Source organism: Aquarana catesbeiana, linkage group LG07 (genome assembly GCF_042186555.1).
Source record: "Aquarana catesbeiana isolate 2022-GZ linkage group LG07, ASM4218655v1, whole genome shotgun sequence".
Taxonomy (NCBI): domain Eukaryota; kingdom Metazoa; phylum Chordata; class Amphibia; order Anura; family Ranidae; genus Aquarana; species Aquarana catesbeiana.
In genome coordinates, this window is record NC_133330.1 from 29,629,544 (window position 1) to 29,642,963 (window position 13,420).

At 38.6% G+C, this 13,420-nt stretch overlaps 1 protein-coding gene across 4 annotated transcripts in view; it reads left to right on the plus strand.

The window, feature by feature from the left end:
* The window catches only part of GATA2 (GATA binding protein 2), a 35,101-nt gene that overhangs the window by 12,407 nt on the left and 9,274 nt on the right, over positions 1-13,420 (plus strand). For 2 of the 4 annotated variants that reach the window (XM_073591863.1, XM_073591864.1), the window contains exons 2-4: positions 3,661-4,031; positions 5,284-5,835; positions 8,563-8,741. In XM_073591863.1, coding sequence (XP_073447964.1) covers positions 3,800-4,031; positions 5,284-5,835; positions 8,563-8,741 — 963 coding nt within the window. In that variant the 5' untranslated portion in view covers positions 3,661-3,799. Of the gene's footprint in view, positions 1-996; positions 1,203-3,660; positions 4,032-5,283; positions 5,836-8,562; positions 8,742-13,420 lie in introns of those variants that run through there. The other 2 variants (XM_073591865.1, XM_073591862.1) reach the window with 2 other exon arrangements.

Genomic DNA, 13,420 nt, shown 5'->3' on the forward strand with positions numbered 1-13,420 from the left:
TATACATAACTTCGTATATGATAAACTGAGATAAGTAAATAAAATGAAACACATAATACCCTTTGATATGTATAAGTGATAGATAAGACACAATACTCCATGTATACGCACATATATGAATACACTATAGATGTATAGATGATGTACATACTTTTGTAATACATATATAACAAAACACCTTATTGTCTCTAAAATGGATATATATTTGTGTGTATGATAGACGATACTCCATACAGTCAGGTCTACGCGGCATAGTACAGTATAGTATAGTATAGTATAGTATAGTATAGTATAGTTATAGTATAGATATAGGATATAGATATAGATATAGATATAGATATAGATATAGGATATAGATATAGATATAGAATGGATGACAGACATCGATGTGTAATAATCACAGATAAGTACATAACATCAAGCCAACACTCCATATACTCAGGTATAGGCAGATAGTATAAGTATAGTATAGCATAGATGATATTCATCAATGTGTACTCAGCAGATGTGTATAGCATTAAATAGATTATCGTCTCTGAGAGAGATTGTTATATATAAGCAATAGATAATACATATCAGTAATAGATAATATACTCAGGTACGATACACATACATGGAGAATGGAGCTGCAGATCAGACGTGTGACCTGGAAAGCCATTGATATGTACACAACTGATACACATATTTGTGTAGGGGACAGATAAAGCCCCATGATAAGTCCATAGATAATATACATAATTGTATGTAATGAGTAGATAGACAGCAGTGCAATAAACATTGTAGCATGCATAGTGTATGTAAATGTTGGAAGAGACCATCCCTCCCATTAAGTGGACTCCCTAATGAAGCCCCCTCCAGTAATGAAGACCCCCCCCCCCTCCCCCTCCCCCGGGCTCTTTAGATGTTTGGAGTGAATTAGGGAATGTGGATTTTCAGGGGAGTGACCAATAGCAGCGAGGCTCCGGCTGTGGGCGCTCTCTGATTGGCTGGCCGGGGGTTATTAGCTGTGTTCATGTCTAGTGAAGGGAGTCCAGCTGGCGCCAGGGCTGACATAGGATGCTGCGGGATGTTCTATGGGAGGCCAGAAGCATAGAGGCTGCCATCTGAGTCACAGCCTCCCCTTCCCTGCTCTGCTCCTGGCTGGAGATCACACTGCACTCTGCCGATCCTTCTCTGGGGACATCACAAGGCGACATTCCGCAGTAAGTATTCATCTGCTGCTGGCACCCAGATCTCTGCCCCTGCCAGCCTGCCTGCAACCATCATTCGGGGATCCAATGTCTCGTTATCGCCAGAGATTGCTCCTTCCTTGGATACAATTGTCTTCTTATATTTACAGACGGATCCGATGTATAGCCAGCTCTGACACTGCTTGTCATGTATGAGATCTGCTCTGTATTACTATGTATCCTCAACTCCGCTACTGCTTCTGCAGGCGCTATAAGTGCCCTGTGTAGTTCTCCTGCCTTGTGTATCAGTAACCCTATTTACCATGTATCTAAAACACCGCTACTGCTTCGGCAGGCGCTATAAGTGCCCTGGGTAGTTCTGCCTTGTGTATCAGTAACCTTATGTACTTTGTATCCTCAACTTCGCTACGGCTTCTGCAGGCGCTATAAGTGCCCTGTGTAGTTCTCCTGCCTTATGTATCAGTAACCCTATCTACTATGTATCCACAACTCCGCTACTGCATCTGAGGCGCTATGATTACCCTTGCTAGTTCTCCTGCCTTATACTTTGTATTAGTAACTATATGTGTATCCCTAACTTCGCTACTGCATCTGAGGCGCTATGCGTACCCTTGCCTTATACAATGTATCAGTCACCCTATACCTATGTACTATGTGTCCACAACCCCGCTACTGCTTCTGAGGCGCTATGAGTAGCCCTCTGCTGTCTTCTCCAACTCTGCCAGGGCTACATAACCTTCTCACGAGTACTGATAAGTTATATCATCATGTCAGGACCCCAAACTTGTGCCATGATTAAATATTACCCCGGCCACTTTCATTTATTAGCGCTCCTGTTGAGTTATGCAATTTGCAGATCTCTACGTTTTCGCAGGTTTTATTAATAACCCGGGTATTTTATATTGTTACTGTTATTATACTTTATATATATTGGCAACCGCCCAGAGTTTGAGCCTGAGCAGATCTGCTGTTTGGTGTGATTTATTAGTAACTGTCACTTCTTAAATAAAATGCATTCGGGAAAATGCAAGCAGCACCATTGCTTGATATGACGTATTGGTAACAGCGATGTTCAGGATGGATTGTTTTCATCAGCATTGTTGAGTGACGATGTATTTACCATCACTTCTGCTTCATACATTGGCGTCTTAGTGATGCATTGTTATGGCGTCTGTGTAATAATAATATTGGGAGTTGTATTATAGTGATACAAAATATATACACATTATTACAGTGTCTGTATAATGTAATAGGAGCAGTGTAGTGATACCGAGGATCTATATTTTATTATAATGTCTATGTAATATATAAACACAAACACACTATTATAGTGTCTATATTATTAGGAGAAGTGTCAGTGATACCAAAGATCTATATATTATTATAGTGTCTATGTAATATATAAATACAAAATATCTGCACACTACTATATAATTAGGAGCAGTGGTATAGTGATGCCAAGGATCTAAACACTATGCAATATATAGATACAAACTATCTACACACTATATTGTGTATATAACATATTCTGAACAGTTTTAAAGTGAAACAAAGTACTCACTATTAGAATGTCTATATAATATATTATTATAAGCAGTATTATAGTGAAACAAAGAAAACACTATTAGGGTGTCTATGCAATATATTATAGGCAGTGCTGTTGTGCTAACTATACCCTATTTTGGTGTTTATGCAATATATTTTCGCCAGGATTTTAGTGAAACATAGAATCCATACACTATTATGGTGTCTGTGTAATATATTATTGCCAGTATTGTACTGATACAAAGTATCTCTACATTATTTTGGTGCCTAGGTAATATATTATTAGCAGTGTTATAGTACTACAAAGTATTTAAGCACTAGTGTCTATGTATTATTAGAAGTAGTATAGTGATAATTTTATGGTGTTTACGTAATAATATTATTAGAGTAATTAAACGTATTAAAAAACAATTTTGTAGGGTCTAATATATTAGTAGCAGTATGGTGATACAAGGTATATATACACTGTTGTAGGGTCTAATATATTAGTAGTAGTATTATAATGATACAAAATATTTATACACCATTATGTTGTCTATGTAATATTTTATTAGCTGCTTAAAGTGTGGACGATGTTATATTTTTAAATAATAATGTTAGGAGCAGTATTATAGTGATACAAAGTATCTATCTACATTTTTGTAAAAATATTATTAGGTGCAGTATTGCAGAGACACAAAGCATCACAATGTTATGGTGTCTGTATTATATTTTATTAAATAGATGTATTATAGTGATTCCAAGTAACTATATACTTTTTGTTGTCTATGCAATGCTGTTATTATTATTATGATGTCAGTGTATTGTGTGATTGGGATTATTGTGGTGATATAAAGTATAGAAAGTGTCTCTGATATCTGGTTGTATATCATATTATTGACAGGGGATATATTAGTGACCCTCTTTTTTTATTCTTCTTCTACAGGTGCTCTTGGTCGATCTACAGGTCACCAGGATTTAAGAGGAATTCACTTTCGGTTTCAGACTCCAGTGCCTGAAATAACAATAAGAAGCCATTAAACAGAAGTCAAGGACCCAAGGACTTTGGGTGTATTTGGGAACAAATGATGGAGGTGGCCACCGACCAGCCTCGCTGGATGGCACATCACGCTGTGCTCAATGGGCAGCACCCAGAGAGCCACCACCCCGGACTGGCACACAACTACATGGAACCAGCTCAGCTGCTGCCCCCCGATGAGGTGGATGTGTTTTTCAACCATCTGGATTCCCAGGGAAATCCCTACTATGCCAACTCTGCCCATGCCAGGGCAAGGGTCTCCTACAGCCAGGCACATGGTAAGACCCCCCTACGCTTCTATATAGGTGTGCGCTATATGCACAGTGTGCGTGTCCTATATGCACTTCCTCGTTCTGAGAGGCAGCAGACAGTAACCCCAGAGAGTATATATGGATTCTAGACTCTAACACAATTTTGTTATTTTCTTGTCTGGGACTCGGTTTAGAGAACCCCAGAAAGTGGCCATTGCAAGCACAGAGCTCCTTACACAACTATGGAGAGATCAGAACGATACGTAAGGGGGGGGGGGGGGGAGTTGTTCCGTAAAATAAGGAAGTGGATCTAACCCTAAAATATGAAATAGGAAGAATTATGTGCGGTTCTTGGCAGAGAAGCTAACTCTCATTTTAATTCTCTGGGCCTATCTACATAAATAGTGGTGTGTGTGTCTGCGCTAAGCCTCAGGGTGGTCGGTTGGGGAACAGTTTATCCGTTCTTATAGTTGCTTTTAATTATAATTTTATTTTTTTTCCGAAGTTAGGGGGAAGCACAGTATGTGTGTTCTGTATATTTTGTGTCTTTAGCTCATTTATGCCAAATAGTAAACCAGCCATAGTCACTTCATAAAGCAATTCATAGGGGACACGGGCAGTGATCAGAACTATTGTGTATGATATAAATTCTATATGGAGACACGTTTTGTAGATTGGGGGTCAGGTAGCAGAATTTTGGGGGGTATATTTATGTTATGGTGTTTTGTAGCTTTGAGACCATGTGACATATATATATATATATATATATATATATATATATATATATATATATATATATATATATTTATATATATATACTGTAGAAAATCACATCTATATATACTTTTTAATCTATAGAACACTAAAGTAAAGGCCTGCACATGTTACCTGTAATTTCTGAAAGGTGTGCATATATAATATGAAAATATAAGAGCAGAAGAACAGACAAATAGTGATTGTCATGCATGCACTTTACACACACACACACACACATATATATATATATATATATATATATATATATATATATACAACATAGTTCATCACAACACAGTAATATATATATATATATATATATATATATATATATATATATATATATATATATTACTGTGTCTCTATTATAGATGAACTATGCTGTGTATCTGAGTTATTTGTGTTATTTATATATGACTGTTGTATACCAGGTTTCCATTATGTTTGTTGTATGAGTGTATTTATATATATAACTGTGGGATGTGGATGCCATATGACTGATGCCCTTGTCCTGTGCCCACAGCTCGCCTGACTGGCAGCCAGATGTGCCGACCACACATCCTGCACAGCCCTGGACTGCCTTGGCTGGAAAGTGGCAAGTCTGCCCTGACTGCTGCCCACCATCACAACCCCTGGACGGTCAGCCCATTCGCCAAGACCCCTCTGCACCCCTCTGGCGGATCCCTGTATCCGGGTGGAGGCTCCTCGGGGGGCCCATCTTCCTCCCACTCCAGCCCGCACCTGTTCGGCTTCCCCCCTACCCCACCCAAGGACGTGTCCCCCGACCCTGGCAGCGCAGCCTCCCCAACCTCCTCTCGGGTTGAGGACAAGGACAGTATCAAATACCAGGTGTCCCTGTCTGAAGGGATGAAGATGGAGGGGGGCAGTCCCCTGCGGAGCAGCCTGGGACACATGGGCGCTCAGTCATCTACCCACCACCCTATCCCCACCTACCCATCCTATGTACCTGCACCACACGAGTACAGCAGCGGTCTCTTCCACCCTGGCAGCTTGCTGGGGGGACCAGCTTCCAGCTTTACCCCAAAACAGAGGAGCAAAAGCAGATCGTGTTCAGGTGAGAGCCTTACCTTGTTACCTGCTTATCCTAATCTAATGGTCATGTACACCTCTCATTGGTTGATCAATAACATGTCAAGACAATCTTCTCTTTATTCCCTAGACCAACATATGACCATCCACCCCATAATCCAGTCCACACTGATTATCAACAACCCCTACACTCCTCCACATAGACACGATGCCCAACCAATAATCAATACCTGATCACCACTTCATACCTACATAGAGATAATTGATCCTAACCATTCCACATTGTGTCTAGTTATCTAAAGATCAATCAATATCTTATAAGCTCACTGACCTTAATATACACAAAGATGTATCAATAACTGGTCAGCTGCCTGTTAATTTATACCCACCGATATTATCAATACTTAACCAGTCATCCTACACATTTAGAAACGATCAATAGCAAGGCATCATTGGTTCCTCCATATCCCCAGCTTTACAAATACTGTCTTTAATATACTTGTGAGTAACCAGATCAATAACCCATTCACAGACCCTTTCACAATACATTGACCCACCTAATCCACCTAGGTGTCCTCTCCTTGTCATTGCTAGGGACTTTGTCATTGCTATTAAATGTCATGTGTACACAGAGCTGCCTGTGCAACACACTAGCAAGTAGCATGTATTTGTTACAACAGGATCACATCTAAATGGACATTAGGTATACATAGGTAGCACAGGCAATGAGCTAATTGACTAAGGGGGTTGAGGATGTGAGGATTCACTTCAATTATGCAAGCATGTACTGACGAAATAAATAAGCAGGAATTAGTTGTTTTTACACAATTGGGTAATTGAAGAGAATGTTCACTTTTTTTTTTTTTTTTTGAGTTAATATTTTTTAACTCCTATAGTAAATCAGCCTCAGTGTATGGTGAGTTGTGGATACACTGCAGGTCTATGACATCATGCCTTTAGAACCTGGGTGGGTGAGTGTAGCTTCAGGGCTGGGGTAATAGATTAAATATGACATTATTATTATTACATTCTACCTGCAGGGCTACAGTTCTAGACTTCCCAACGTGTCTTCATGAATATACATGGATTTTTGCTAACCTTAGGTATCTGCACATGTCTTAAAGGTGCACAGTAATATATAATAATAATAATAATAATACCAACAATATATAAAAATTAATAATAATAAATATTAGCTAAATGTACTAGTCTGAAAGGCGCACAGTGATTTATATATATATATATATATATATATATATATATATATATATCACTGTGCACCTTTCAGACTAGTACATGTAGCTAATACTTATTATTATTATTATTTATATATATCTATCTATATCACTATCTATAGATAGAGATAAAGATAGATATATACACATTGCTGTGTGCCTTTAAGAAGACTAGTACATATAGCTAGTAAATATTATTAATAATAATAATAATAATAATAATAATAATAATAATATAATAATAACAATTATTATTATTTTTACTATTATGATAATGGAGTGTGGAATCCTCACTATTGTGTAACTTCAATGATCCAATCATGTGCAGATGAAATCATTTAACAGGATTTTTTTTTTTTTTTTTTTTTTACCTGATTGGCTAATTGAAGTGAATAGCCACATTGTGAAGATTCTCAACACTTTTAGTAAATCAACCCAAATGTGGGGCTTGTGGGTGAACCTTTGCATTATAAAATCTCAAAAACAGGTGAAATTTGTATGTTTTGAAATGTAACCAGCTTTGTGCAGAATAGTGAAAAGGAAATAAAATAATGATATTAATGAATATACTGCATTTTTAAATTGTTTTATTTTATTTAAAAATAAATAAAAAATAGTGCATTTTAAATTGCTGACATCCCTTTTTTTAAGTGAAAGTATATGTTTGCAAGAACATTTAAATGGAATGTTGTATTCTAAAAAACATAGTTTTTATTAGAATAAAAGTAAAAAAAAAAAAAAAAACACTTTCAGGTGTTACACTACCTTTCCTGTTCAGATTCAAGTGAATGCAATACTTTACATCTGAGTTGGCTTGAAGAGATTTCGCCACATTGCAGGGGTTACAGTTTACACAATTACTTGCGTGTAAAAATGACTAATGCATAAACACAAAAGAAAAATTCGTGACTGATTGATTGTTTTTGTAGAAATTTAAACCCTCCAGTCCTGCTTCCTGCCTCCAGATCAGGGCAGAGGTTGGACACTTATTACTTGTCTGCAGCATTCTGCTTTCAAAATTCCTCAACTGGAATACAATGAGCATTGCTAGGTCTTTTTTTTTCAGGATCACTCCATAAAAAAACATTTCTGCGTTAATAAAAAAAAAATCAAACTGCAAATTATTTTTTTCCACAAAATCATATCAATCAGATTGCTCCAACGTTGTAACTTTCACTTTTGTTGATATGTTACAATGTTATTTACTAGAAATGTCAGAATTAAATTGTAACAATCAGAAAGGAGATGTATCAGATAAAAAGAAACATAAATAGAATATATTGTAGTATATGAAAAATACGGTTGTTTTCTGGCATGTCGTGGGTTTAAAGGCTAATTAAAAAAAATAAGTCTGGGTTTCTAGTATTTATGTGCAAATGTCTGACAGCCAAATGAATGTTGCGTCTAAACTGAAATGTCGCAGGTCGATATATTGTAGATTGTATATTGTAATGTGTGCGACTTTTTTTTGTGTTTGTGAAGGACAGTGCAAAAATATTGTGAATTTGTTTTTAAAGAAAGAAATCCGGTTTCTTCGTGTTTCCATTTAGAAGGGAGAGAGTGTGTCAACTGTGGAGCTACAGCCACCCCATTGTGGAGGAGAGACGGGACCGGCCACTATCTCTGTAACGCCTGTGGGCTCTACCACAAAATGAACGGTCAAAACCGACCACTTATTAAACCGAAACGGCGACTGGTAGGTGCCAGCTAGTGGGCATTGGGGGGGACAAGGGCTCCTTTCATGTACTGTTCATTTTCTGTTATAGTTGTCTTTTTCATTGACTATAAAATAACAGTGATCTACAACAATTGTCTATTAAAAAAAAAAAAAAAAAACCCAGCTCTATACTCCTTTTAATTACTCCATTAAACATCTTGTCTGCAAAGCTAGCAATCTACTTTAAGGGATGGGAAGAGACAGGGCAATGCCAAACTTGCTATGTTACTGAACTTAGTCCAGAACATTTTCAGTACATTTTAGGAACATGGTCATTTAAACCACTTGGCTGCAGAGCTAGCAATCTACTTTAAGGAATGGTTAGGGGCAGGAACATTGCCATAATTTACTCCATTGAGCATCTTGTTTGCAAAGCTAACAACCTACTTTAAAGAATGGCAAGGGACAGGTCAATGTCATAGCTTGCTATGTGGCTGAAACGGGTCCAGATAGTTTTTAGTACAATTTAGGAACATGGTCCTTTAAATCACTTGGCTGCAGAGCTAGCAATCTATTTCTGGGAAGGGCAAGCGACTGCAACATTATCGTAATTTATTCCAGAGAGCATCTTGTTTGCAAAGCTAGCAATCTATAAGGACAGGTGAATGTCATAGCTTGCTATGTGGCTGAGGTCCAACATGTTTAGTACAGCTTAGGTAAGTGGTCCTTTAAATCACTTGGCTGCAGAGCTAGCAATCCATTTTTTGGGAATGGAAAGGGACAGGGACAACAACATAATTTATTCCAGTGAGCATCTTGTTTGCAAAGCTGGCAATCTAGTTTAAGGAATGACAAGAGGGAGGTGAATGTTATAGCTTGCTATGTGGCTGTAACTGGTCCAGATCTTTTTCAGTACAGTTTAGGAACATGGTTCTTGAATTCACTTGGCTGCAGAGCTAGCAATCTATTTTCAGGAATGGCAAGGGCCTGGGACAATACCATACTTTACTCCATTAAGCATCTTGACTGCAAAGCTAGCAATCTGCTTTAAGGAATGACAAGGGACAGGAACAATGTCATACTTTACTCCATTGAGTATCTTGTTTGCAAAGCTAACAATTTAGTTTAGGGAATGACAAGAGGGAGGTGAAAGTCATAGCTTACTATGTGGCTGAAACTGGTCCAGATTGTTTTCAGTATCGATTGGGAACATTGGCTGCAGAGCTAGCAATCTGTTTTTATGGAATGACAAGGGAAAGGGACTCTACCATAATTTACTACATAGAGCACCTTGTTTGCAAACCTAGCAATCTACTTTAAGGAATGGCAAAGGACAGGTCATTGTGGTAGCTTTCTATGTGGCTGAAACTAGTCCAGATAATTTTCACTACAGTTTAGGAACACGGTCCTTTAAATGAATTGACTGCAGAGCTAGCAATCTGTTTTAAGGAATGGCAAGGGAAAAAAAAACATAATTTACTCCATTGAGCATCTTATTAGCAAACCTAGCAATGTATTGTAAAGAATTGTATGGGACAGGGACAATGCCATAGCTTGCTATGTTGCTGAACCTAATCCAGATAATTTTCAGTACAGTATAGGAATATGGTCTTTAAAATCACTTGACTGCAGAGCTAGCAATCTGTTTTAAGGGGCGATGAGCAAAATGATATTGTTTTTTAATGGCTAATGTGATCTGTAAAATGTTAGGGATGCGTGCCAGTGTTTCTCAGCAGAGCTAGCAGTCTTTTTAATGTGATGTGTTAGAGCTGATTTTACTAAAGGAGATGAAAATCTTTGCAAAATATGGTTGATTTACTAAAGGAATTGACAATTTTCACTCAAATTATTGTGCTAATATTCGCTTCAATTATCAAATGATGTGAAATGCACATTCTTGTTCACTTTGCATAACCAATTATGTGCAGATACTTGAATACTCACACCATTTTTGAGTGAACATTCCCAACACCTTTAGTAAATCAGCCAAAGTGTATGAAGTTTCTCAAACCCTTTAGTTAAATCTACCAGTTTTCCTTAAATGCGTGGAAACTTGGTCCATAGTTGCCTGTCTGTTCTATGTGGGCTTGTAATATCCTTTTGTTTGTAGAGCTTATGACCCATTTTGGGACAAGATAGGGTATAGGACCTGTCTTCTATTAGTTACAGAATATCCTATCGCTTCCATTTAATGCAGACCAGTTTACATGCACAGGGTGGGTGGTGTAGTTTTTGGGCTGCAGAGCTGACAGTCTGTTTATACAGATAGCATTTCATGCAGACCAGTCTACATGCACAGGTTTGGTGGTGTCGTTTTTGGGCTGCAGAGCTGACAGTCTATCTATACAGATAGCATTTCATGCAGACCAGTCTATATACACAAGATGGGTGGCGTAATGTTTGGGTTGCAGAGCTGACAGTCTTATCTATATAGATAGAATTTCATGCAGGTCAGTCTACATGCACAGGTTTGGTGGTGTCGTTTTTGGGCTGCAGAGCTGACAGTCTATCTATACAGATAGCATTTCATGCAGGCCAGTCTATATACACAAGATGGGTGGCGTAGTGTTTGGGCTGCAGAGCTGACAGTCTATCTATACAGATTTCATGCAGACCAGACATGAATAGGTTTGGTGGTGTAGTTGTTGGACTGCAGAGCTGACATTCTATACCGATAGCATTTCATGCAGATCAGTCTACATGCACAGGATGGGTAGTGTAGTTTTTGGGCTGCAGAGCTGACAGTCTTTCTATACAGATAGCATTTCATGCAGATCAGTTTGCACGCACAGGATGGATGGTGTATTTTGTGTGCTGCAGAGCTGACAGTCTATTAATACAGATAGTCTATAAAAAGCTTTGGATTTGTACCTGTGCACCAATGACCCTACATACCTACAGAGCTGTATAGGGGACCACTGTATGATTCTGGTCGGTTCTGGCTGATGCCAGTAATTGACCTAAAGGGGATTAATCACGGATCAGCTCTTCCCATACCCGAGATTGATGTGTTTGTTTTCGGTGAGCTTTGCAGAGGTTTGACTTATTCCAATTCATCAGACCTGGTGACATACAGCAGTCTTTTACATTGCTCATGCAGCCTTGCACTGACCTTTGCTGGGGGGTCACTTCCAGTAAATGGTGAGACTACCTGCAAAACCAACAGTTTGTTGTTCCTCCCAAAGCTAGGGCTAAATAAAACGGGCAACTGACTTAAGCTTCCCCCTCCAGGGCAAATACCTAATAAACGGCTAAGCATTCTGTTTATTGCCCTGGGGGGCAAATATATCACCCCCCCCTTAAATACTTAAAGTGTATACAGCAAAGGGCAGTAAGCCATCACAAACCAGAAATCTAATTAGCGGCCGTATTGTGATCAGCAGGTCATGCTTAGTTTAAATGCTGATGGGGAACTACAAGTTCCAGCATGCCCTAAGCTCTCTGCATTTGACAGATCCACATCTGCTGGAAGAGACAGGCTACTAAAGTATTTTTTTTTTCTGATTCAGAATATCGTTCAGATTAGCGCACAGAGCATGAGAATGTCGCAGTTGCGATCCAATAGCGAAACAATTAGCAAACTCGACTGCAAAGGCTCCTAATAGCAACAAAAAGTCCCCTTTTCTTATCAGCCTCATAAATCAGGGGAACCACCCCTGGCTTAATGGGTCTTTCTAAAGGACATGGAGTCATTTCACTTGTGTAGTCTACAAATTGTGCGAAGTATTTTTTATTTTTTTTTTCTTTCTCTCTCCCTTTTTTTTCTGCATCACTCAGACAATCCATGGATTTTTTTTTATAAGCTATTCATTTTCCATGGAGTCACCTACACTTTGTATTCAGGACCTTTTCTCTTTGTTGTAATGGCAACATCTGATCTCATGCTACAAGTTTCCTATCCGGATATCTGCACTGGGCTGATAAGGAAACCTAGGCCCTCTGTTTCCGGACATAAAAAAAGAAAAAAAAAAAAAAAAAAAAGAAAATTAGAGTTTACCCTAGGCGAGGCCAGGCTGTTTTCGAATGTCCAATACTTTGCAAATATTGCTGCTGAGGTTAAGAATTATAATTGTTTTTCTTTTTTTGTAGCAGGGCTTTGTTTTCTTGGAAAGGGAGCAGTCTGGTTAACCATTTCAGCGCTGGCTTGCGATAGAGTGGCAGTTGGAATTCTTGGAGAAATATGTGGGACTTGCTGATGTGGAAGGGGAATTCCTCTGAGTCACCTTGCTGGAGAACAGCTCTTCTCTGGCTAATTGACTTTCAAGCTTAGTAGGCTGGAATCCCTGGTGGGGGCATTGTTAAGAAGCTTGAAAAAACAAATTATTAAGGACTTTGAAATGATGGAGCACATCCTTTCCTTACAGACAACCCCCCCAGTCACAATTTAATGTGATATTTTAGATATAAAGGACAATTCTGGGGGGGGGGGGACAGTGTGGGGTTTTTTTTTTTTGGTAAATCCAGTTTGCACTACAAGTGCACAGCAAGTGCACTTGGAAGTGCAGTCACTGTAGATCTGAGGAGGACATGCAAGGAAAAAAAAAAAAACAAAAAAAAAACCCAGCATTTTTGCTTGCTCATGATTGGATGATAAAATCTGCAGAGCTTCCCTTCATTTCAGAGCTTCCCCTCAGATCCACAGTGATCCACAGTGATTGCACTTTCAAGTGCACTTGTAGAGCAAAGTGGATTTGCCTTTATTAAATAACCCCCTGTAT